At 37.7% G+C, this 27,134-nt stretch overlaps 1 protein-coding gene across 14 annotated transcripts in view; it reads left to right on the forward strand.

Annotated features, from left to right (window-relative positions):
• The window catches only part of PTPRD (protein tyrosine phosphatase receptor type D), a 2,106,329-nt gene that overhangs the window by 1,976,727 nt on the left and 102,468 nt on the right, over positions 1–27,134 (forward strand). For 9 of the 14 annotated variants that reach the window (XM_059724729.1, XM_059724732.1, XM_059724733.1 and 6 more), the window contains 3 exons: positions 8,526–8,638; positions 19,330–19,371; positions 19,881–19,978. In XM_059724729.1, the coding sequence (XP_059580712.1) occupies positions 8,526–8,638; positions 19,330–19,371; positions 19,881–19,978 (253 nt within the window). The remainder of the gene's footprint in view (positions 1–8,525; positions 8,639–19,329; positions 19,372–19,880; positions 19,979–27,134) is intronic. The other 5 variants (XM_059724735.1, XM_059724736.1, XM_059724738.1 and 2 more) reach the window with 1 other exon arrangement.

The following is a 27,134-nucleotide window of genomic DNA, read 5'->3' on the forward strand; positions in this document are numbered from 1 at the left end:
ACAGACTTAGACTATTAATCTTGAGATTAACAGTACAGGCAGTCCTCGGACTTATGACACAATTGGTTCCTGAAAACCGCATCTTAAGTCGAAACCTTGCAACTCGGAACCAATTTTCTCATAAGAAACAATGTTATAAATGGGGGATTGCCAAGGCCCAAATACCCTATTTTCACCAAAAATACCCCAGAATTTTGTACTCGATCAATTATAGATGAGTAATATAGCTACATTAATATATTTATATTGTAAATAGCAATCACGTTAATTTGGAAGGACTTCTTTGAGGTGACTTTGCTGGACTTTTGAAAGGGCTCTTGGCTGGAGTCTTCTCAGGAGTCTTGGCTGCGGGTTTTTCTGGAGTTTTGTCTGCTTTCTTAAAGAAAGTGTCCAAGGAAATTTGGACAGATGTTCTCCAGGGAGATGAGCGATGCAGTGAACTTGTTTGCTGGCATGGCATTGCATCAGATCAAGTGTTGTAAGTTGTAACTGGCGTTGTAAAGTTGAAACAGGGTGTCAGTTTCTAAACGTAAGTGCGAAACATTGTAACTCGAAATGTTGTAAGTCGAGGACTGCCTGTACTATTAAGTTATCATTTCATTTGGGAATGTAGGCAGTTGTGATTTATAATGAGACTTTTGAGGAGAGGTGCCTCAGTTGGAGTAACACAAGGTAGTGCAAATATGTTGCTTTGGTTAATGTAAAGCTTGTACTTCTTTGCTACAAAGACAAAAAGTATGTCTTTAACACTATTGTTTATGACGCACTGAAAAATTTTGTTTCAGACTGAATGAAAGCTGTTGAAATGATCTTACTTAAATACACAAAGGAAGCTGGGACCGTGTTTGGCATTACTGCCCTGGTTGAAGGATACAAAAGAAACATAGGTCAAATCCAAAAGGTTTCAGGCATTCTTCTGCAGCCTTTAGAGTGCATCTGAAAGGTCACCCATGTTTAAATAAAAGGCTTGGTTCTTTTAAAATGGACTGGAAAATATTTAACTGGACCCTCTGTCACTGGAGACACTGATAGTTGCAGTATGAAATCCTACATAATTGAGACTGATCAAGTACTTGCACAGAAAAAACATGAAATCTCAAGTTGTTTGGGAACCTAGCTAGACCATAGCAGAAGCATTTACAACTGGGTCCCTTCAGATGCCATTGAATGTGCGAATTCTGCTAAATACCTTGTCACAAAGACATGAAAAAGTAAAGGGAACCAAGCTTAGTTGTTATGTGGTCATAGTAGCAGTAATACTCATTCAAGGGGGAAGAATCATTGGGGGAAAGTTTCTTTAGCATACTTAACAAAATTCCACACCTTTAAAATTCAGGGCCTCAAGCAAAATAACAGAACAAAACCCGCATTTTATATGTGTGTGTGTGTGTGTGTGTGTGTGTCATTTAGACAAAGGAGAAGCTATATATCAAAATACATTTCAGACAAAACCAGGATTATATCTAAAATTCAAAAAATGAAACCAACACTTGCACTGTTATACAGCTGGTGGAAACTATGTCTGTTTTAATGCATAAGGGTAACCAGTAAACAGATTGTGATTCTGAGGACATGTCTATGCCATGGTGATAGACTAGAGTATCCTGGCAAGGACAGCTACAAGCATGCCTTGCTCACAAAGTTCTTGAAGTCATGAGAGAGCCACACCGGATCAGTTCTGGAGTGGCTTCAAAGGTATTTCCAGGTTTGAAGTGTAGGCATGGGAGCAGATGGACAAGATATGCTTGTGGCCATCCTAGCTACAACACACTGCTGCCATATGTAGACATGCTCTGAAGCTGCTGACAGACATTCATTTAAAGGCACAATGGGATCCAATCCCCAATTCAACAATCGTCTCTCTTCCATGCTATACATGGGATCAGTTTCAGCTGGCAAGTTGAAAGTCAGGTGCCCAACAATCAGCCGATCATTGGCTGTATCAGAATATCACTGGGGTTCCAACCAGACCTGGTACAGTCCCCAGAGCTGATCATCTGTTGTATTGGAATTCCAGCTGGCCCTGGTGTGATCCCAAAGCCAGCTGATAAACAGCTGATTGTTGGCCTGGTGGGGACCAGTTGTGGTTCTAATTCTGCTACACATTCATTTTAAGGCACAATAGAAACCAGCCGCAAAAATCCCTGCATTGCTATTAAATCCCTGCATGTGTGGTTGGGTTACTGTTCAAGACACGATTAACAGACAAATTGCACCTTAAGTGTAAAGTCTGCCAGGGGCCTGAGAGTCACAGTATATTTCCTAGGCTGACCCTACAATTTAGGATTCCATATTCCTTAGGATTCCATATCCATATCTAGGTATGAATTTTGCTCTGCATGGGGCTTGGAAGGAGAAGAAAACAATAACTATTCAATGTTACAAACCTGCAAAACTTACAAAGGAACTCAGGGCTGAAAATACATGATGTATCCCACTGGAATTTCCACTTATCACCAATATTAAATTCTGATGCCTGTTTTATGTCCTAAGAGTTATTAAGCTATCTGACTTAAAATCCACGTGGACAAATAAGTAAATATGGTCATTTTGAATTTTGCATGAGCCAGTATTTTTTCTGGGTGGTATTCTGCCCTTGGGAAAAAAGGAAAATGCATGTCTTTGAGGGGTTGAGTTTCTTTAATGGACGTTGAGTCTCTTCTGAAGTTTAGAACATTAATCGAAGACATTTAGAACAAAACAAAATTTTGCCTGAGTAAGAACTGAGCTAAAGCTATGTAAAAGACCTCATGCTTTAAGCCATGATAACTAATAGTTTTCTAAGATAAAACTGGAGGGGCATTTGGAAGAAAAATCAAAAATTGAAAAAATAAGATTTGTGATGGTGAAGGGCACTATAAAAATTTTATTACCACTTGTAAGTAATATGGTCATTCCAGGGACCTAGCAGTAAAAACTTTATAGCACCAAATGTTATGATAGATAGATAGATAGATAGATAGATAGATAGATAGATAGATAGATAGATAGATAGATAGATAGATAGATAGATAGATAGATAGGCACTATATTTTTCATATGTGGTAATAGTTTCAACTACCTGACTTGTTGATGGGAATTAATAAAGTAGATTTACAGTTCAGCCCATCTTTATGGGCCATACTCTACAGATCTCTAACGTGTGCTATTCCTTCTCAAGCCAAAGAAACGTGTTTAATTCTTTATTGTAGAAAGATTTATGATTACCTTACTTGTCAAGAGACCTTTAAAAAGTAATTACGCTATTTTATTACTAAGTTGTATAAAATAGGATAAGATGTTTTGCAATTTAGAGTAATACTTTGATACTCTATAGGAATTTCTCATTCGCTTAGCTTTTTTTTTTTATTTAAACACTCAGATTTGTTATTGAAATTTCACTGTACCCAGGTAGATGAAAGTGTTTTCCCCAGCTTGTAGTACACTTAGTAAAACTCAAATTACATATCCAGCATCTACCACCTTCTGGGATGTAATTGATGGTGGCGTTATTTTGTAGGTGATTACTAAAAGGAAATGTGGAATTAATGCATTTTTTTTCTTCAGCAGCATACAATTCTCTTTGAACTCAGTTTTGTATCCTCCATTTATTCCATGATTAGCAAGCATTAAATGTTTTGATGAGCTGTCATTTCTTAATTTGTTTAAGTTACAAGTCCTCACTGTAAAGTGCCATTTCTTGCATCTCTTGTTGTCATGGTTACTCTTCTTGCCATTGGCCAACTAACATTTAACTTTTTTTCCCCCTTTTTGCTGCATTAAAATGGAGCAGTAAACCTGACAGGTGAGAAGTGAAGAACAATCACCCTCCATTTACTCCAAAAAGGAAAAAAGGGAAAAAGTACAATTTATCATGATAATGATTTAGAACAGAATGCCTGTCAGTCTAAATGAACTTGGGCACTGACATATAAAATATAAAGAGACCCTTACTATGCTCTAGATATTTCATAAAGTTTGCAGTACTGAAAAAGTATGAGCATTTATAGCAGTGTTCTATCTTTTAACTATGAGAGAAAAATATTTTTTCATATTTTATGTTTTCCTCAGTTGCATTTTCAGGAGATACCACAAATCAATTTATGAAAATACTTTAATCAAGTTTAAGATGGTGTTCATGTCTAAAAATGGAGCTGAAGATGAATTGGGCACTTATGTATTATAATGGATTAATGCATTAGCCTTTCTAAAGACCTCCAAAGACCTGAATTCAATTCTGACTTATAATAAGTCACATGTGAAAATGAGTTGATGATCTCATCGTAGTTCCTAGTGGATATTTCCCCACATCACATAACCACTACATAATCTAACACCATTATTATAGCAGTGTTTGATCTAATAAGGCACAGAGCTAAAATAACCATGATAAATATAAGCATATGATCTGACCATTAGTGTCTTGCATTTGAAAACTTGTCTAACTCTATCTGTCATGACCATCGTAGAGGACATTCCAGTTTTCTGCTACTCTATCCTCTATTGATATGAAACCCGACATAAAAGCATCGGGTTTCGTATTAATAGAGGACAGAGGACAACCGGACTGTTCTCTATGATGGCCACCCTAGCTCTATCCCATCTATACAGTTGGTCTAATAAAAAATACCACCCTAAGAAATCCTTGCCTCTTGCAAATATGTGTGCTATGTTGTTCTTCAGTTAGCACCCTAGATGCTGAAGTATCATTTTAGCATTTGGAGCTATTTGTGTTTACTATAATGTTTGTAGCTGTCATTGTAAGATACTTCAGCAGTATTAATACTTCCTTGATGTATACTGCAGGGCTATGTGTAGAAAAATGCAAATTATGCCCCTGTCTAGACAGTTCCATGAGTTTCTCACTTTTGGGAGAACCAAGAGTAAATAGCCTTTTTTTAAATGTTAAAAGAAATAACGTACCCTTTTTAAATCTGGTGAAAATAGTAGCCAGGTAGTGCACTGCTGTGGAGGGAGCTTCAATTAGGCTTCCAAGTTCTGTGAAATGACAAAGGCTAAGGTTAATGTGGAGGAGGAGGAAGCAGTTTTTCATGATCCTTTAAAGTGATTTCCTATGATCAACTTACAGAGCAGTAGCTCAAGAGTGAATAGTCATCTTAGAATTGCCACCACCTGTTCCATTTATAACTGAGGGAAACAAAAGCAGGAGTATGAGGGGAAGTTTTCAGGTCTTTCTTTTCATCCTTCTATTGAACATTTTAGGCTGAATTATTTGTAGTATCATTGAAGACAGATGGCAGACTGAGGATTTACCTGGGAAAATATGCAAAACTCCTGTGTCAAAGCATGGGGATTTTTAAAATTTTGACAAAATTGTACAATAAACAAAACAGTTTTAAGCAGAAATTAAAGTTCCTGCCAATATATTGCCTTCCATTTGACATAGACATCAGGAGTCATTTGGCCTAATCTGTAGAGATGATAGATTAGCTGTTCTTAAACAGTCCCAAACAGATTCCTATCCAGTCTCTTCTTGAATGCTTCCAATAAAGGAGATCCCATAACTCCCTTAGATAGCTCATTCCATTGTCCTACTGCTCCTACACTTAAAAAGTTATTATTTCTTTTTTCTGAGCTATTATCTAATTCTACTTTGTGGCATAAACCCATTGTCACCATGTCCAGCCCTATGTGGCAAGGGAGAACAATGTTTCTCCATCTTCTTTATAGAAGTCTTTCAAATATTTAAAACCTGCTATCATGTACCCCATTAAGTTTCCTTTATCCAAACTAAATATACTTTGTTCCTGCAACTTTTTCTCTTATGAGTTACGTTTGAAATCTCTTTGTCTTTTTTCTTTGAAATCTCACCAGTTCATGTACAGCTTTCTTAAAACATAGAGCCTAGAACTGCACACAGCACTCCAGCTGAGGCCTAACTAGCCCCAAGCAGAGTGGTACTCTCACATCATACTGCATTTCTGTTAAAGAAACCCAAATTATGTTTGCTATTTTCAGTTTCATATTGCTGGCTCATATTGAGTTTGGAATGTACCATAACCCCCAGATGCTCTCAATAGTGCTGCTGGTGACCCAGCTAACCTCTATTCTTTACTTGTGAATTTGTTTTTTGCTTCTTACATGTGGCAGTTAATTTGTGTTGAATTCAGTGTTGGTATCTACAGCCTAGTTCCCTATTATATTAACATCCCTTTGAATTTTAATCCTACACTCCAAAGTGTTTGTAATCTTTTCCAGTCCTATGCGGTCTGTAAAGTTGATTAGTACACTGTCTTTTACTGACCTATTTCACTGATAAAAAATGTTAAACAGTACTGATCAAGAACAGACCCCTGTGAAAACTGTCTTGAAGAACCGCTACCAGTCCGGCATCAGTACATTAATAACTGCTCTTTGCTTGTGGTCATTCAGCTAATTTTGTATCTACCTCCATTTCCTTATCTTATTCATAAGGATGGCATAATGAGAGTGTGACTGAGCCAAAACCCTCACTGGAGTGAGGATATTATATCCTTTGAACCACCAGAAAAGTTGTTCTGCTTGGAATTTTCAAAGGAAATCCAATTGGTGTGGTAGATTTGTGCTGAACAGCTCAATGTTGGCTGGATGTTAATGATCTTCTTTATCTTCTGGATATCATAACTGCCCAGTCATTGAAGTCAAGCTGAATTGGTCTGTATTTTCTGGGTCCTCCTTTTTCCCTTTTTAAAGATGAGTGTCACGTTAGCTCTTTTCATAGTTATGGGCCTCGCCTGTCATCCATACATTTGCAAATATTATTAACAGTGGCTCTAAGACACTTTGCTTAGCAGGATCTACATTGCATCCTTTTTATATATTAATTGTGATAGTTGTATGGTCACAGCATTTGGTGTCTGTGTGCTTGTACATTGACTGAAGTAAAACAGATATTGAGGGCAGCTCTGCCTTCTTTGCATCTTCTGTTAATAGTTCACTGTCTCTGTTGAGCATGAGATTGACAGTTTTCCTGATCTGTCTTTTTCATCAGATATATCTGTAGACCCCCTTCTTGTTGTCTTTAACATCTCAACAGCTGTAACTCATTTTTTTACCTTTGCTTTCCTGATTTTTGTCCCTTTTTGTTGGGGCTATATCTCTGTGCACTTTCTTGGTGATTTGACCATCCCTCCATTCCTGCATGTGTGTCCTTTGATTTTTTAATAACTAAAAAGCTTCTTGTGTAGTCACATGTAGCTCTTGAAGTTACATCTTTCCTCTGTATTAGAATAATTTGATGTTGAGCCTCCAGTATTATGTGCTTTAGGAACTGCCATACTTCATGGATTCATTTTTCTGTTTTAATTTATATTTACATCGGACCTTGCCTCCTGTTTCCCAGAGTTCATTGAAATAGAGCATCCTTTACTTATTGTTCTCATACCTGGTTTTCTTTAAAGTCAAGACTTCTGTCATAGCAACTTCCTTCCAGGTTTTTGACCTTCTCCTCATTTGAACTATTTCAGTCCTATTGGTCAGAACCAGGTCAAGGTTAAATAAGCCTCTATTTTTTCCCCATCTGCTGTGTTTCTTCTGGTATCTTTTTAACCATTTTATGGTTTCCCATCCCTTATCCAGAATTTAGCCTGTTCTCTGCAACATTGAAAGGGCGTCATGAATAAAAAATATTCATTATAAAGCAGTACAGATCTCTGTATATTAAAAAATAGAGCAGAGATAGCACCATTACATGGTATTTTTTATTTAATTGACATCAAGAAGTTTTAAACAAATATGTTTAATAATATTAGTGGGCAGCTAACTTTTAAAGCAGAGGCAGAGTGGATTTTCTTCTGTTTCACACTTATATCCATAACAGTTAATTATTCTGGTGCCTTGAATCATAGAATCATAAAAAATTAGGGTTGGAAGAGACCTCAGGAGATCATCTAGTCCAACCCCCTGCTCAAAGCAGGACCATCCCCAACTTGATCATCCCAGCCAAAGCTTTGTCTCGTCTGGTCTTGGAAAACCTCCAAGGATGAAGAATGATGTAGAGGAACAGGGAGCATGTCTACACATGACAGTGTAGCCATAGCAATGCGCTACGGTGATGTAGCATCCATGGGGAAAAACTGTGATGCCACTGCTACATCGCTGTAGCAATATGCTCTCTTGGTATAACGCTTTGCTATAACAACGTAGTAGCTAAAAATAACCATGCACCACCAGCACAGTGCAGTACGGGCTGTTACTGTGCCATTGTTTAGTACTTCCTTTTGGAGTACTAAAGTACTAAATGATGGTGCAGTAACAACAGCACCCTAGAAGCATGTGTAGGTGTGCCCAGGCTATTGCAGAATGCAGCTATTTTCATCCAGACATTTTCAGGTTTAATTTTTTTCTTACCACTGCAAACTGTAGCTGCCTTAACCACCATAACACAGATAATTGTTGTATCTTCTGTACTGGATCATGAATATTCTTAGAGAAATGTAGTGTCAAATAACATTTTAGAAACCAAATAATCAACTAGGTCAGGTGCACATACTTGTATAGTCAACAGCTAAATCTTATGTGTGCTTGTGTTTCCTTTGTCTGTGCAGGAAGAGGGCTGAATCTGATTCTAGAAAAAGCAGCATACCCAACAACAAAGAAATTCCTTCTCATCATCCCACAGATCCTGTGGAATTGCGACGCCTTAATTTTCAAACTCCTGGTAAGACACAGTACTCCCTCATTTACAGCTCTCTGACCGTAGATCTAACAGAATAGTTACTAGTGAAATGAGCTGTTAAAGGTTGAAATATTTAACTTTTACCAAATAATTTTGATTACTTGTGAGGTTCTAGACGGAGTCTTTCTTACTACTCGCATCATGAGTAATATCTTTTCACTTCAATTTAAGAAAAATCTCCACTGAACATTAATTTGTAGTTTGTTTAAATGAAAGCTCATCAACGTGGGAAAAAATCACATTTTTAATCAAAATGTGTTTCATATACTTTTATCAGGACTAACGTTTAAGGATACTAATACAGATTAGTGGGAACATTGTTTCCTGTTGGTTAACTGTGGATTTGACACTGATTAGTATATAATTTTCCCTCTTTCCACCACATAATAAGGTACTTTGTCAGTTACAGTATGTTGTGTGCGTCTTTTGTACAAAGAATGGGATAGAGAAAAATAAATTTAGTTTTTGGTTTATTTGTTTGTTTTTTAAGTAGGAAAATGTAACTACAAAGCCACAAAAGTTAGTAGTAAATATTAGGAGCAGGTGTTCTATGAAACTACCTTTTACTAATTTTTTTTTTTAAATCAACTAGATTTCCAGTTGACAGTGTCCCTCTCAAGGGACTTACTTATATTTACAAAACATGTAGTGAAACATACATATTTTTAATATTCACTGTGCAAAATTGTCACAAAAATGTAAAGGCAAGTTTCTGCATCGAGCAGCTTGAGATGTACAAGACAAAAAGGCAGTGTTGTCCGGGAAAATTATTTCTGTCTTCCAAGACAAGAATATTATGTTCAGTCAAAAATATATATTAATACATTCCTGAGGTCTTAATGACATACTGTAGCATACCTTAAAACTTGCTTTACTCCCACCCTCCACTTTTAGTTTGTTAAATCTTATTCTCATCATGCAAAGGACCAACATGGGAATACATGAAATTCTGTTCAGCCAAAAAAAGGAAAAAAGAGGAAATTATGTGAATTCCACTGGATTTTTGTCATTCTTCTTTGAATAGGTTATTTTATTTTTTAGCATGTTTCTTCCTTTTGATTGTGATATGCATCAGTGGACTTGGTCTTGATCACAGTATGTTTAAATAAAGCTCCCAGTCTAATTCTCAGTAATTACTTTGAAAATCCCCCTTATTTACCCATAGCAATGTGTTTTTCAACTTTTTACAACTTAATTTAAAAAAATAAAAATCAACACAGGCATGTAAAGGCAGAAAATTAAAGAATCAGTATTCTCGTGCATTAATTAACCCTTGTTGTGCATACTTTGTTTATTTAAAAAGGGTTAAATGAAATCCTATGTTATTTCTGACCCAGAACCATTATTACATGGTTTAAAAAGTTAGTGCAAAGATGATATTATACAGCACAAGTTTGAAGGAAAAACAAAACTATGGTTCAGATGTGCAGCTAAAGGTGTGATGAGATCTGATGTGCAACCCAACAATCACACTTCCTGCCACACTACACATGCACAGCAGGAAGTGTGATTGTGGGATCATGCGTCAGATTCTGTCACGCCTTATTGCCAGTGTAGGAATAGCCCAGATCATGATCTTGGGCTCCCCCTGCACCAGCAAATAGCAAACTCCAATAGCTGGGAGTCCCCTCAGCTGATGGAGCTCCCAGCTCTGGGGTGCACCATGAGTTTGAGCAGCCGTGAGCCCCATCAACTGATCCAGATCAACTGAAGGCTTCCAGTCACAAGAACACACCACGCACCCCCATGAGAGCTGGGGTCAGCTGATGGGGCTCCCAGCCACAGGGGCTCAGCTGATCACACATGCAGTTAAAGGCATGGTAGGAACCAGCCACAAAGTTATTATACATTTTTTGAGGAATTACTTTGTGGCTTATTTCTTCTTTTATCACTCTAGAGATCACTGCTTCTAGAACAGTTTTCAGTGAACCTAGCTTAGCAGGGCTGTTGCTTTTCTTTTATAATGTGAGGTTTGCAATGAAACCTTTTGTAAAATAAAGATATAAGATTTTCAACAAAATGTTTTTCAGAAATTATTATTATTTCTATTAATATAGTTCCTAATCAGATATCAAAAACCTATTGCACTGGACACCATACAAATACATATCAAAGGAGACAGTTTGTGTCCCAGGGATTGTAAATCTTGCATAACATAAACAGACATGTTAGTGTGTGTCAACTCACATGTTCTAGTTAATGTGTTTTAAGAGTAAGGTCATAGTCCAACTAAAGTCAGTGGCACAGTTACCATGAGAAGCAGAAGCTCTCATTAATCCCTGTTAACTTTGTGGGACTACCAATTCAACCGAAAAATCCAGTCTGGAAATTGTAACATGCACTAAACTGAGTTCTTTAGTTTTAGAATACATTTTAGAATATGTTAAATATTTAGCTACCTGTTTCTAATAATATATATGCCTTTAAATTTACTCAAGGCAAAGCCAAAGAGATGAGGTACAAAGAAGTCTTGTATTTACAGAATCTTTTTCCATCCACAGTGTTTTGCCCTCCTTATAAAAAGGCCTTGTCTACTCTGTTAAATATTGCTGTGCTGAACACAATTTTCAACAATTGTACAAAAGGGCACAATGTTAAACGCAACAATAGCAGTCACCAGGTGTACACCAGGACAATGCAGCTCCGTGAGGATAGATGATGTGATGATGTAATTATTATTATTATTTATTTAGATTGTGGTAGCACTCGCAGTGTGTTGGGAGCTTTCCAGGCACAAATGAATACAAAATCTTTACCTCTCATAGAGTGCAGTCAAAAAATAGTAATTATTTGTACTAATAAACTTATAATATGTAGTAACTGAAAAGAAAATGTTAATTTACATTGGCATGTTTAGGTTACCAATCTCTAGTTCAGTATGGTTACTAAGTGAGACAGGGATCAAAAATAAGTTAAATAATGTTAAGCAGATCATTAAAAATGCCCTGTGTTTAAAGGACAAAAACATTCCAGTCAAGATAGATTTTTAGTAGATCTGCTTGCTTTGTGAGAAGATAACATATCTTTTTAAAAGATGAAGAATGGAGTATGCTTTGGCTTTAGCGCTTTGTCAGGTTCATAAACAACCATTCTGCCAGTCCCACAGGAGTCAATTTTGTGAAAAATGCTGTGTCTTTATCTTACTCCTCAAAAATATTTTTCAAAGCAAGGGTCAAGTAAGTTATGAATAGTAAATTCTCTAAGAACGGTGCCCCTGTTGAAGTTTCATACCAAATAAGTACAAAACATTTTCAATACCTATAGATATTTTGAAAGACGTTATATGGAGAACTGAACACAGCATACAACTCCAAATTCAAAACTTCGAGGACAGTCTTTCACTTTCCTTTTTGTCTTACCAATAAGAAATTGTATAATTAGCAGTTGCCATTTTGCTCAAATACAACAGGTTAGATTCATCTGTGGCTTTATTCCATTGCCACACATGTAGTTACACGATGGATACATTTTCACTATGTCTTAACATAATGGAATAACCCACAGTTCTCCATCTGAGATCCCATCTCGATACGTGTCTTCCATATCAATGTACATTTGTTAGTAGGCCCATATGCCAGCAAGTGGGTCACATCTGTGCCAAGTTTTCTTTGACTCAATAAGAAACTGCCCAATTTCCTAGCAGCATAGGGGATTTCATTTTATAAGTCTATCATTTTCTTAAGGTGGCATGAGGGAAGGAGAGTCATTTTCATGCCATTCTGTAGCAATTTTCCTAGAAAATATAGAATTAAAACCATTAACCCAGTAAGCAAGTTTTACAAGGCACTAAGCTACAAGGAGGGAGCAGGGGGAGAGGGAATAATTAAGCCTTCATAAAAGATTTCATTTGAAATCTACATGAAGGGAGAGCTCTGGCTTACATAGGGGAAAGTGACTGAAATGGTTTGAGTAGATTTTGAGACCCAAAACTCAGAGACTTCAATCTGCCAGTCAGTTAAGGAGCAGGATTGAGTCATTTCTGAAAAGTGACTGTTTCTCCCCACCACCCCTCCCCTTTGAGTACAAAATGTGTCACACTTGTACGTAATTTGTGTAATTGGACTCCAATTAAACAATTATCTCATTATAGCTTGCTAGTTAAAAAAAAAAGGATGCTTGAAATGCAAGAAAAAATAAAGAAAATTATAACAACCCTGACTTCAAACATTTTACTCATATTTACATCAGTAATTCTTCACCAGTTGCTTAGGGAGAGAGTTATTTAAGGAAGCTACACCAACTTGTTTCTTAGTTGAGGCAATATAAAATGAAACAAGTCAGCTGGAACAGGGTAGAAAATAGCAAGTCTCATAAGGGGTTAAGTTGGTGTTTGGAATTAATCATCTGACTTGCAAACTACCATAGCTGTTCTCCTCTCAATTTATGCACATCATTGCAATTCATGTTCATGAGAATTAATCCAACAATAATGAGGATAAAGGTTTAAGTACATGGGGAAAATTAACTATAAGACTAGTGCTCCATATGGGCACCCTGGCCATACAGGTATCTAAGGTGGCATTCTGTTCTTTTTCTGGTCATCTGTGTGTCCAGATTTGATCACCTACATTACATTTTTTGGTCATCTAAGCTCCAAGAAAGTAAAGAATGCGATCTCTGAAGTCCAAACCTGCCGTCTTCAAAACTTCTGCTCTAGTCCTACCTATCACTAGTGGCAGCTAAGTCCATGCACGAGGGAGAAAGAATTTTGACTTCCTCACCTAGCTCCAATGGTTATTTTGGTATTTTCTACAATAACTCTGAAGTTAAATATATACATTATTGTCGGAGAAGGTACATGTACCCAGGAAGTTCCCCTCAGGTGAGCGTCTAAATTGAATGACTAATGAACTAATGGGACTTCATTTATTCTACCCACTGAAACAGCCTTCACAGAAGGTAGTGAGAATGTTCTCCCCTTCCGCTCCCCTGCCCCACCAGAAAAGCCTGTAACCAGGTGATCAGGGTGCTTTCCTGAGACGTGGAAGGTATGGTTTTGAATCCCTCAAGTAGAAAAGGAAACTAAACCACAGCTCCCTGTATTCTGGGTGAATGATGTAACCACTGAATCATTGTGCAAAAGGGAAATATCATCATGGGCTTGTTCTCATCCTCCAGCTAGGTTTTCAAAGAAAAGATTGACCAGGTTTTCGAAAGAAAGGTATTTAGGCACCTATTTAACAGACAGGTCTCTTGTCTCTGATTCATGAATAGAGGGAGGTTTACTCTATTGCAAAGTAAAGGCAAACTTCAGAGGACTTAACTAGGAAGAACTGCTGTAAAGTATAATCCTGGCACTATACCCTGAAACAGGTGTAGCTTCCTCACAGCAGGGCTGGCTTAGGGCTTTGAGAACTGAGAGCTTATTTGCATGGGCCTAGCCCTGCTACAAGACAACTACAGTACATCTGAAGTACATTATTATGTCTGAAGTACCTTCTGAAGTCTAGGATTTACAGAATGGGCATGCCATGCTTGATTGTGGTACTTCTTAGAATGGTCTTTTGATAGCACAGACCACAAGTTGCTAAGCTGTAGCCCATGGGCCAGATCCATCACTTCCAAGTGATTTTATGTAGCTTGTGAGGCTAGGGTGTAAGGAGCAATTCAGTGGCAGAGGGAATCAGTGGCTAGGTCACAAGCCCACCTTCAGACTGATCTGTGTTAATTCAGCCTACCATTAGTAAAAGGTTGCTAACCCCTGACATAAACATCTCTTGAGGCGTACTACACAGCATAAGGCAGCACCGTATTGAGACACCTTGCATTAGCTCAACATAGATTAACTCCTGAAATGGAATAGTTAATCAGCCATGTTTCTTGGCAGGGCTTACTGGCCAGCACCCACTGCCACACAGTTTAGGACTACAGTGCTTCCAGTTCAGAAACTAGTGCATGTGGGATGAGTCTACACAATCATTAATGTGCAATGGTTACTGCATTTAATTTAGTACTTGTTGCACAATAGCGTCAGTGAATGCCTTTTTAATGATGCCACTATGCAGTAGCCTAATAATACTGCGCAGTAGCATATTAGCACTGTCCATGGTGTGAAGTGCTACTGCACAGTGTTATTAGGTTACTGTATGGTTAGTGTCTCGTGTAGACACACCTGCAGAGTGTATTGAGAGGTGCTGCAACACAGCTACCTTGCTCCATTTAGACATTTGCAGAGAGAAACAGAAATGAACAGACAGCTTTTTCTTCCATATTTCCTGTTGGTGAGTCTGTGGTTTCTAGCTCAACATGCTGTTTTTAAGACATGTTTAAATTAAAGCTGATAGAAACCAGCTATAAAATTATTATATTCTTTCCAGCTCTAACTTTATAACTGGTTGGACATTTTTAGGCCATGATAGTTAATTTGTACATGTACCCAGTCTAAATGAGTTGTGCTATTAATTGGGTAATTAATGTGTAGAAGGGGCCTTATAGATCCCATTCTGAAGTACCCAACAGTTCTTGTATGTTGTATAGAGAGCCTGGGCTACATCCTGGTTCAGAAGGATGGATTTCTTTATGAGAGTAGGTACAAGAACCCAAGTATCATAGTAGATCTGGATTTCTCCTATGGAATAAAATTTAATTTTAATCCAACATATTTTACTTTGGAACTGCACTGACTATTCTAGAATAAAATGCCTTTTTTCTGGAACAAAGCTGCTATGTGGGGAACAAGTCTGGAGTAGTTATTATGGAAAAGTTTGTTCAGCAATAGATATTCCAGTCAATTTCTTCATGTCAACAAATCCTGAGTCAGTATGTTTTTACTGTAGTGATTGTTTACAAAAATATACAAGTGATTCTAGTGTCAAGTATATTAAATGCATCCTTTCTGGAGCATTAATGGAATCCAGACTGTCATTGATATCAGAACAGAATTATTGGGCCTTTTGCTATGTAGGAAGTTTGCCTGTGTATCTCTTTATTCATACATTTCTGACAAGAAAAAGTGGCACTGTTGTTGGTTCCTAATTCTTATGCTGATAGGAAAATTTGCAGCTTACATTGATTTGTTTTATATGGTATTATATAAAATATGTATTGCAATAAATGTGTCTTTAATGGTCACTGGTTATTACTTTGATGTGGGCTTGAAATGCAATTCATTTAATAAAGGGATTTGTGTGAAAATAATATGTCAGGTTCTCAATACATCTGGTTTTCAGTCAGTATTCTAAGAGCTAAGTGTTCATTTAATTTCTAATTCATTGTTTATTCATGAGATGCTTGTAAACACTGAGCTGCATTCAGGTCTTGAGCAGGTTTAAAACTAAATGTGCGCTTTATTGCTATTTTAAAGGCACAAAACACCTCAATGTTGTTTTATAAATGCACAAAAGCAAGAAAATCTCAGCAGAAGGCTCCTTTTCTACCTCTTACTTTCTTATTGTAAAAATCACCCAAGTGCAGAGAGCCTTCACAAGGCCAGATGCCCAGTTATGTTCTTCCTTAAGGGTGAAATCTTAGCCCCGCTGAAATCAAGGGTAAAACTCCCGTTAACTTCAGTGGTGTCAGGATTTCACCCTCAGTGTTTAAGTGTGGAGTCAAGTGATGCAAAGAACATTTTGTGCTCCCTCTACACTGTGGTGAATGTTGACCTTTGTTCAATCCATTTGTGCCTAAGTATTGTAAAATGAAGTTTTCACTGTTCATTTGAATTACCTGGGACATTTAGCACAAAATAATCTAAAGACTTTTCCACTCAATCCTTGTAGAGAAAATGCTACTGAGTAGTGACAGATTTGTCACTTTTTGCATTTTTCTGCCGTACCTAGGCACAAGGGCTGGTTATGGATGGGTTTTCAGATGTAACTGCATGATGCTGTCTTTGTTGGTTTGAGTCAGTTTTTTAACCTTTGCGTGTGCTTTTAATTTGTTCTCTTTAAAAATATATATTTAAAACCCAAAGCATGTCACTGGCATGATATTCCCTTTGGCCTACTAGCACATCAGAGGATCTGTTTAAATGCAACTTAGCTGTATTTTATTAGTTTTAATATGTGATCATAGCATGGAATGACATGTAAAAATGTGCATTCTGTATTATAAACCCATTAAATTAAGTCTGTCTGGCTGCATTTTTTGAACTGAGTCAAGTTCTACACTTACTGCTGACATGCTATTTACGCTGAAGTCAGGAGTGTAATGCATCCATCAGTGGTAGAATGTGCATCTAAACTGTATATCATGATGACTTTAAGAACTGTGGATGCAAATTGATGAGTATGCATCTTTATACTGTAAATACAAAGATAGAGTGCACAGAAAATGTCTTCTGAAAAGAAAAAGTAATTATTTATCACTTCAGTAGTGCATCTGTTGTATCTTTCAAAGATAAGAGCCCTACCAAATGTAATCACTTCATAAGCTGACTATAAAGTACTATTTAAGAAAAATTAAGTATCATACAGTTATATGATCATAAAATGAGTCCTGGTGGAAGGTGTTTGCAGTTAAGTAACAGCCTGCTCATTAAATTCAAAGGTTGTTATTAGTTGGGAGGGAGGGACAGGTTAAGTTTTCTGCTTAGTAAGTTTTGTGCCAAGTTTCATCCTACACCTAATGTTAACTATGAAGTTGCCTCTTTAAAATACAAAAGAAACTATAAATGAAGGCAGATTCTCAGCTACAGACATGCTAATGTGTAGCCGAGCTAATTATGGCCAGTTTTAAAAAAAATCTAAATATGACACAGTTAATCAAAGAGCCCATTATTTACCCACAATTTCTGACTCTCTGCAATGATTAGGTATCATCCCACTGGGCTAATTATTGAGAACCAAGCTTGCAGTATTTTTTAAATGGACAGGTTTACTAGTTCACATGCAAGAACTACCCTCTTTGGTTTTTATGTCCTATATTTTTACAATAGCGTAATTTGACCTCTATACATTTTTTCTGAGTTCGATTTCTGACTATGATATTGTGCATGTCAGATGTGTATGTGTGTGTGTGATTGATTGATTGATTGATTATGATGGTCTACTATTGTTACTAATTTGTTTCCCATCTCCGATTGGCTTTACTTTTTACAGCTTTGAGCAGTAATTCAGTCCCCTACGCCTCCCTGATTGGCTCTGTGTCCTCCCTCTCTAGCCAAACTACCACTCAGTCCTTATATGATAATAACTCTCTCCCACGATTCGCTCGAAAAGGTCTAAACATCTTTGTCTCTATTATTTTCTCTGTTCAAGCACTGTTTTAGATGTACATCAGTCCACCTTCATTTCTGAATAAGTCTAGAGTTTCTTGTGCTTTTTCACTCCCATATTTTTCATTTGGGGTGCTTGATCTGGATCAAATCAATTTAATTATTAGAATATTGTCACCCATCCTATCATTTAAAAAATAGTCTAAAATAACATTACATTTAATACCTGAGAAAATGGGAGATTTCCAAACTGAGACAGATAAATACCATTTTTGCTGCTAATCAAATAAGTATACCTTCCAAGGAAAATACTCATTTTTTTCCTGGATACTCCACCTTGCTCAGTTGACTGGCAACATGTCATCATATCTATCTTTAATAAAACCTCACAATACCAAAATCATTGTGCAGGTAATATTTGAATATATGAGTTTATGGATACAGGAGTCAAATCATTAAGGTCAACTCTACTGATCCTTTGTATGTACCATAGAATATTAACTGGAACCTAAAATGCCATAAACAAAGGGACCATGTTGTAATCATGTGGTCTTTTGAGCAGTGCTGTAGCAAATGCAAGTTAACTATTGTACAGCATGCTCCTAAAATGTGTGGTGACAAAGCAAACTGAATTGTACATCATGGCTTCCACTTTGAGACCCCCGTAGTCATCATTGTTTTCTTTTGTAGTTACAGCAGATCCTGGGGTTCACTAGTTTAAATTTTCTAGCCAGCTGTGATTTCTCCTTGCAAGAGATTAAACACACTCTTTTATTCTAGGGCTGGAAAAAGTAAGCATGAAGAAATACATGCAAGCCATTTTGGGAAGGGTCATGAAAACTAATTGGTTGGAAAAAAATGTCCACATATTGTGGACTGGCAAATCTTCAGCTGGCAAGCTGTTCTAGTTGGCCCCACATCTCCTTTTGCTTTTCTTTCTCTCTCTGGACCTTCTTTCTCTCCCTGTCTTTCTCTTTCTCTCTTTCTTTGTCTTTCCAGTCTTAGTCATGTTCCTCTTTCACACACTGTCTTTCACTCAGTATCTCCATCAGTAGACAAAGATGTTTGAACCTGAAGTAGATTGTAGGTTCTTTTGGGGGTTGATAATGGGGTTTCAGGGTAAGATCACTCTAAGGCATTAGCGCAGCCAGTATGGATGTCCAGCTGAATTGTACAACCCCTACCTCTACAATCTGCTACTAGTGAAAACATTTTTGAAGCTCTAGTTGTCTGATGTCCAATCTTGTTGTTAGTGACTGTTGTCTATAAACAGTGGTGCATGTTACTCTAGTTGTCCATAGTTGCATGTGAATGTCAGTCACCTCTAAATTTCATAAAATATTAAAGCGCTTTTAAAGTACTCCTGATCTGATTTAGTTAGAATCTGGAGTCAGTCTTCCAGTCCTTGAAGCATTGTTATTAGTCCTTTCTAATTATCAAGCTACCCATTTCATTTTTATTTTTTATTTTAGAAATTAGTTTTTTTGTTTTAGTTTTATTTATATCATTTCCTTTACAGGTTCAGGTGTCTCCGGTTACACTGGTAACCTTCATTCTTCAAGTTAGTTTTCCTTGATTATGCATAAGTCACTTTCTTTTCTATCAAAATACTATTCTTTCCCCTTTAGGCCTCTTTCAGTATCTGTTTTCTCAGTTCACCGTTTATCATCTAATTCAACACAGTTTCCATTTCATACAGTGCAGGAGAAGGAGTTTGAAATGACATTAAGAGTCATTACTCAAAGCAGAAGTCGACATCAGGTCTAACTGTCTCATTTTTCCCTGCCTAGCTAACCTCATTGACTCATGGCACAATAACTCTTTCTTTTACACTAGGAATGTTAGCTTTGGGAATATGCTGGGTGACCTTTTTATTTGGCTTCAAAGCTCATCTCTCCAGAGCATGTCCTGCTTTGAGTAACCAAACTATCTGCCTGCTTCTTTCACCTACAACATCTTTACTACTTACACATTTCTAGCCATTCTAACTACTATATTTTCTAAGGTTTAGAATCATGCAATAATTCTGATTTATTTTAAATGCTGTTCTCCTCCTGTCTTCTTCAACAGGTATGGCTAGCCATCCTCCAATACCTATCTTGGAGCTTGCAGATCACATTGAAAGACTAAAAGCCAATGACAATTTGAAGTTCTCACAAGAATATGAGGTAATTATCTCCATGTTTTCATTCTCACTCTCTTCTTAACATTATGCCTGGTTTCTGCTTTTCTAGCCACATTTATAAGAGTTACCTAGCTTGATGATTTCAGTTTTGTAAGCCATTAGAGCCATGATGGGACAAGTGCCTTTGTATAAAATAAGTGTTGTGGTGAGGTGGCTACTCTGCTCATAGCATTTTTTTTTGTAGGGGTGCATGTCCCCTGTTTGAAATGTGATACAGTGCTAATGATACAGTACTAGGGTTATTGTGAATCTCCCACTGAATCTTTGGTTAAGAGTCCCTAAGATTCTTACAGAATTCTTACATATAGAGATCTTTCATGGTATGCACTGACAAAGCAGATCCAGTACCAGAACAAATCTGTCCACTGTGTCAGATTTGCATGGATTAAAGATTTCTACAATTGTCCAGTGACATTATAATGTACAACCGCTTCAAGACATTATTCTGTTCTGTCAATAATCCATGAATTGTAGCTGGTAATCTCTTCTCCCCTAATCTCAATATGATGGACTGTATCTGGAAGAGAGGAGCCATTTATGGGCCACCATATCAATAATCCATGGAGTACAACTCCCCAGATATACATTGACACTCCAGACAGTAATGACCGCTCATGTCAGTAATTTGTGGATGAAGAGACTTTGATGGCATCCATTAAACACATTAAAATATAACTTTTCTATAAAGTCAGTATGGCCTATCGTGTCAAAAATTTGTGGATAAAGATTTCATAATACTATGCACTGAAGCATCAGACCAGGAGTGCTCCTTTAGAGTAGTTACAGACTGTCATGTTACCAATCCATGGATTAAGGTCTCCGTGAATAATCATCAACAAAGTGCTCTCTTTATATTCTGTTGTTTCAGTAATCCATGGTTTAGAAGACACACAGAATTCCTGGACAATGAAGAAGTCATTACTATCCCTCTTACATTTATGACACTGGGCATTTATACGCATGCTTCAGGATTGTGAGGGGAGAGGGGGGACACTTTAATTAGAGCAGCTCATGTATAAACACCCATAAATGCTCCAAGAGCCTCTTATTAAAGCACTTGGAGCGTCTTGTGTATCAGTGTCCCCATGCTTAAAAAATGGCAGCGAGGGCGTTTTAACTAAAGCTCGCTTGATGAGCTTTAGTTAAAGCACCCCCACCACCATTTTTAAGCATGGGAACACTGATACATGAAACGGTGGAGTCTGGTGGAGCACAGTAATTACCACAGTCCAGCAAAGTCGATTAATTGAGCCTGCTCCAACACACTGTAATTACAGTCTATTGGCACAGACTCGCTGCTTGTGTATAAGCACCCACTGTTGTCATAATAATAACTATTCTTACCAACACTATATATCTGATAATCTATGCATTTGTAATGCATTCCTCTCTGTTGTACTGAGGTATTGCAAATTGAAGTCATCATAAGAATTGACAAACTGGACAGAAACATAGCATTAAACTGGAAGTTTACAAGTTAGTATAAAATTAACATGTTATTGTACTGCACAGAGTGGGCTGCTTGTTTATGAGAAAAAAGACTAAAAATGTCACCTATAGAGTTTATTTTTTAAGAAGCTTTTGTATGACCTTTAAAATAAACATTTTTCTTAATTAGTATCACTTTTCACTTCAAAGGTTAGAATACCTAAATATCAAATGTATTTAAATATGTTTTGACAGGAACGATTTAAACAGTGATGTGCTCTTTACTATTCCTGTAAAGAATTACAGAGGCTCATCACTAAACTATGAACTACGAAGATGGACCTTATGACTGCGGTGGTGCATAATCTCATTAGTGGTCAAAGAGAAAATGCAGTCTCAAAAAAAGTTTACTTGAAAGGCATTTTAAAGTTACTCTTTAATGTTGCAATCACCAAAAAGCAGATGTGTCTTTTTACTACTCTGAATGAACCTATAGGCAGGATCCAGATATGCAGGCACATGTGATTTGTGGCTCTGGAAACCTCTTTGCAGCACCACAAACTGCATGAGTTGTACCTTAATTGGTGCATGGCACTGGTAATTTGCAGCACCAGCGCAAAATTTGCTACTGGGATTTCCCTGGGAAAAAAAGTGGTTTAGACCATGGCAAAGTGGCAGGCATTAGGACAAATGCAGAGACAGGGGAGCAGGCAGCCCTGCCTGCTCCCCCATCTCAGCACACTCTCCGTGCTGGGGCAGCTTACACCCCAGCCAGCCACTCCCTGGGCAGCCCTGAGCTGGCTGCTCTCCTGTATTCTCTTGCTTCAGCGCAGGGGCTCCACTGCAGATTCCCCATGCTGAGGCTCGTGGAGCCCCATGCTGAGGCACACTGCCCCAGCTAGCCGCAGAATATCTGGCTGGAGCACAGTATGCCTTGAGATGGGGAAAAAGGCAGTTTTGGGCTGGCTGCTCCCCTGTCTCTGCGTGCCCCAGTGCGGAGGCACACAGAGACAGGGGAGCAGACAGCCCAAGGCTGCTTGCTCCCCTGTCTCAAGGCACACTGTGGCCCAGCCAACCAGGCAGCAGCTGGCTGGGATGCAGGGTGGCTCAGCACAGGGGCTCTGCAACACACAGAGATGAGGGAGCAGGCAGCCCTCCCCTATCTCCATGTGATGCTCCACAGGATGCCTCAGTACAAGGGGTGGCTAGCCCCTGCTGAGGCACCCTGTGCACCAGCCAGCCTCCCCCCGCAACAATGTGTCCCACTCCAAAACACATGAGCAGGGGCCTGCACTGTGTCACAAAGTAGAGGTACAAATTTGTGCTGCTTCTATTTGTTCTGCTGCAATGGTGCACCCCTGCTCGTGTGGACACAGCCATAGTGTTCTTGACTGAAAGACCATAGTATGTAACAAGTGCAGACAGATATTTCCTGTCATGTAGTATCCTAAACTTGGCAATCACTCACTACCTTACTCAGAGGCCCCTGCTAAAACCTGACAATAGCACCGTTGTTCTAAGTAAATTCTGAAACACGCATCTTGCTGTCACTTTGTATTTCAGTCCACCAGTATACAGAGTCTGACACTGTAAGTCTTGAAATCAGACAGTGAAACATACTATATATAATAAAATACTTTGAATCCCCAGCAAATTGAGTTGTTTGAAACTACTGCTTTTCACTGCACAAACATTTACTGCTTTTGGCTGCAAACCTAGTAAAATTGCACTGTGAATAAGTTCATGAATTTATCTGAAAGGAAAAAAGTACCCTAAGGCAGTTCTAACTTGGCACAGAAAAACCAGCCCTTTACAAAGGCTATAAGAGGATCAGGGAAGTGTAGAGGTGAACTGTAAACTCTGTGCAGATCAGCTGCTCCAAGGCATCTGGCCGTGGGTGTTTGTGAGTTGCCTTGGTGAAGATACTCATATTATCTTCTAACAGCATGTTTGAATAATATACAGACAGTGGGCTAAATCCTGAACCTAAGAAGAGTTCTATCTGAGTAAGGATTTCAGATTTCAACCCATCGTGATGCGAGGCTCCTAATTTTAAATGCAATGCTAACCATAAAAAAGTCAGCGTTTGCTAAACAGATTTCTACAGTCTAGGTACAGGGAAATTCTGTAGCTTGTCAGAAACAACAGTTGGAATTTCTGTGGGTTTTTTAAGTGACAAGCAATATCTCAGTTCATGTATTTTGAAATAATTTCTGTAAAGGTAAACATTTCAAACACTGACATTTTGAGGAGATGATACAATGTTACATTGCATAATGTAGGAAAGTAATTGTTCCTTATCTGTGTGTTCTTTAGAACAGTAAAACCACTTAAAGCACATGTCACCTTAACCATCTGCAGTCAGTATTCAGGAATATTTTTCACTCCTGAATACATCAGGGGTGTCAAACATATGGCCCATGAAGCCACTCTGGATACCAGTGGTCCACCAGAAGTTAAGACATGTGGCCGGGGGAGTGGCCTGCCATAGAATCTGGGGCCTGTAAGCCCTTGTGGACATAGCAGTCAGTGGCAGGAGGATGAAATAGGGCTGATACAGCCCTGGTCACCCTCCAACCCTCACTGCTGCCGCCCTATGTCCTTCTCTGGCTTGTGGCACAAGGTGAGTCTGAGACACCTGGTATACAATGTCTTCCAGAGCTCAACACTTGACTGTCCTTCAGCTTCATACTGTTCTGTATAAATGATTAGTTCTTTTATATTCTGTAAAAAGGGTAAGTAGTTAGTATTTAAATATGAGCAACATTAGATCAAGGTCAAGTTCTCTCCGTGTTACTCTGCTCAGGGGGTCTCTACCTTCGCTTATTTCTAATCATCCCATCCATGACTTCTCTTTTCTTCTGAGACAGTAAACAAGATGAACAATTAATGCTGTAGAATTTTGTAATGCAAGCCAGGATTCCCCTCCCCTCCCTACCCCCAACCAATTTTACTTAAAACACTAAAGTTAGCTCAGACTAGATTCAGACTGGTGACAAATAAGTGAAAGGAGCAATGCTCTTCTACTGAGCCATTCTGTCTTTCTGGGCCGGGGGAAGGGGGCAATAAGACTTATTTTAACAAAAGGAAATTTCCTTTGGTTTTCTTGATAACAAACAGAATCCCACTTCAAGAAACTGCACAACTCTGTTTTTTCCCCATAGCCCTTCACTATTAAATTGATATTTTGTTGCAACTCTCATTTCCATTCTAGCAAAACATTATTGTTACAGTACAGTGGCACATCATTTATGTTGCACACCTTTTTTGCATTCTCTGTTTTGAAGGCAAGGCTCTTGACCCAAATTGATTACTATAAAGCTTTTTCTGGCTTTCACAGTTTCAGTAGGGGTTTTATGCAGTTCAGGGTCCCATATGGACTTGACAGCTGCTAAGCGGAAACGCATATTCATTTAAAACTGGCTTTGTATCATATTTTCTCTTTAACTTAATCTTTGGAATTCAGCAATAAAAAGAACTAACAAAATGATCTCTAATCCACACATTAGCATGTTACCTATTTTACACATTAAACATGTTGCTTAAATATTTTTTTCTACATCTACATACACAATATACAACACTGCAGCACAGCAGAGCAGATTTGCTAGGCTTTTATTTGGTGCCTTAAAATTTTTAATACATGGGCATTTAGCCAGGTGGCCAGCAATTACACTTTTAAAAAAGTGGATTCAGGTGATGATATTGTGAAGGTTTAAGCATTAGGTTTGTGAGAACTCACCATGGAAGACATTTTAATAACAGTAGTGCTATATCTCTGTGTGCATGTGTATGTGAGGGAGAGGGAGGAAGGGTGTTCGTTAAACAAGCTGGTCAGAGGAGCTATATATCATTTTAATGTTGCTTCTCATCAGGCTTTTGCTGCAGATTACAGTCAGCCTTTTTGCTTTAACACTGAGTACTGGAGAAGATGAAAGCGCATTCTGGCTCAGTGCCAGACTGCCATACTTACAGAAGGTTTAGCATGGCCTATCAGTTATTAGCGGATCAGATTTTTGATAAAAGGATAATTTATTTACTAAAATTAATTTATCTTTTTCCTATTTTTTAAAAGACAACAAAATAACTACTGCACTCTAAAATACAGTGTTTTTTTGTTTTGTAGAAACATATATAAAGCTGGTATTAATATAAAACCATTTTAAAAAATCCATCAACAGCAGATCATCTGCTGAATAAATCCATACCAAAGAAACATCCTACCTTTAATCACCATAAAAATACAGATAAAAAAGACCACTATGCAAAAATCCATTTCCTCTCAACCCAATTTTCTACTTCTGTGCAGTACTTTCATCTACTGTAATACTGCAAATAGCATGTATTAGTATTCTGTAATCTCATACTATAGGATGTGCTCCAGTTATTGAGAAACAATTAATATAGTCAGTGACCAATGAACAGTTATGTGTCTTTTTATTAATACCATATATTCTGTCACATTCATACAAGTTGTCTAGTGTTTGTTTATTTCTACCTACAGTCGTATGAGAGTTGCTAGGATAGGTGGGATTAATGTAGTTGGGGAGTGGGAGGTTGATTTTGTTTGCAAACCAGTGCAGGAATCTGAGGTGGCCATAATCAAGGTTAATCATAGTGTAAAGTTTTTCCTTTGGTATTACCTGTGCTTCTTTCTGGATGCCATTAGTCTGGCAGTTTGGTGTTTATAATCAGGAACACTGCCATTGTTCTGCATGTTACTATTTAATTTTTTATAGCTTTGTTGTGGGTCTGATTGTGTCCTGTTGATTTTAAGGAAGCTTAGCTATATGGAGGCTGCAACGTCAAGCCTTATTTCTCACTTGAGTTAGCTTTCCATTTCTCTCTTATGCTTCCCCTCTTGATTCCAAAAAGTGGGCAAGAGGTCCAAGCCTAGAAGACCTGAGCTCAGGCTTAGGCTTGTTACCTACCAATTCAAATCTGTATATCTCGGTTTGTCTCAGCCAGTGTCATGTCTCATCTAATCATTTTAGTGACTGAAATGTACTAGGTTATTTTAAAATAGCATTAAAATAATTACATTTGTATTTCCATGGTATTATTATGGAAGTTCTTAAAGTTTAACCTGTTAATTTCTAAGGTGCCATCCTGCCCTACATTCTGCATGTAGAAATAGTATCTAGACTGAGAAGAAATGGGGTGTATAAAAATCAATGATTTTCTTTAACGATCAAGAAAAATCATATTTTTTATTTAAATCGTATTTTTTATTTTAATCATATTTCTTTGTTAAGGCTCTATTTAAAACAAAATAAATGTATGTAAAGATGGTTTTAATTTCAGATATGTTGAAGCTCAAAGATATCATCATGGAGATGGAACAGGGATTATAACTTCTAATTATATACTATTTGAGACATTATATTCATGTAACCTTTTTAGAAGTTTTCTAAATAGGTCACAACAGACCATGGACTATATTAGGAGCCCAATCTTACAGGGTTCTCAGAGGCTCCTCTATAGATTAGTAAAGATTAAAGAAAACCACTCTACCCAATGGGACTCAGTGCTTAGTCTAGACAATCCTATTAAGCATTTCTGTGATGCTTAGTTTCAGTTCTCAAACTGGATTTGTATCTCCAGAGATGATAGCCAGACAAGATTATTTAGATCTTTTATTAAACCATCTAAATAGTTGGAAAAATTGTTGTTTGCAAGCTTTTGGACAGAAACGCCTTTCATCAGGCATA

Source organism: Alligator mississippiensis, chromosome 3 (assembly GCF_030867095.1).
Source record: "Alligator mississippiensis isolate rAllMis1 chromosome 3, rAllMis1, whole genome shotgun sequence".
In the NCBI taxonomy this organism is placed as follows: domain Eukaryota; kingdom Metazoa; phylum Chordata; order Crocodylia; family Alligatoridae; genus Alligator; species Alligator mississippiensis.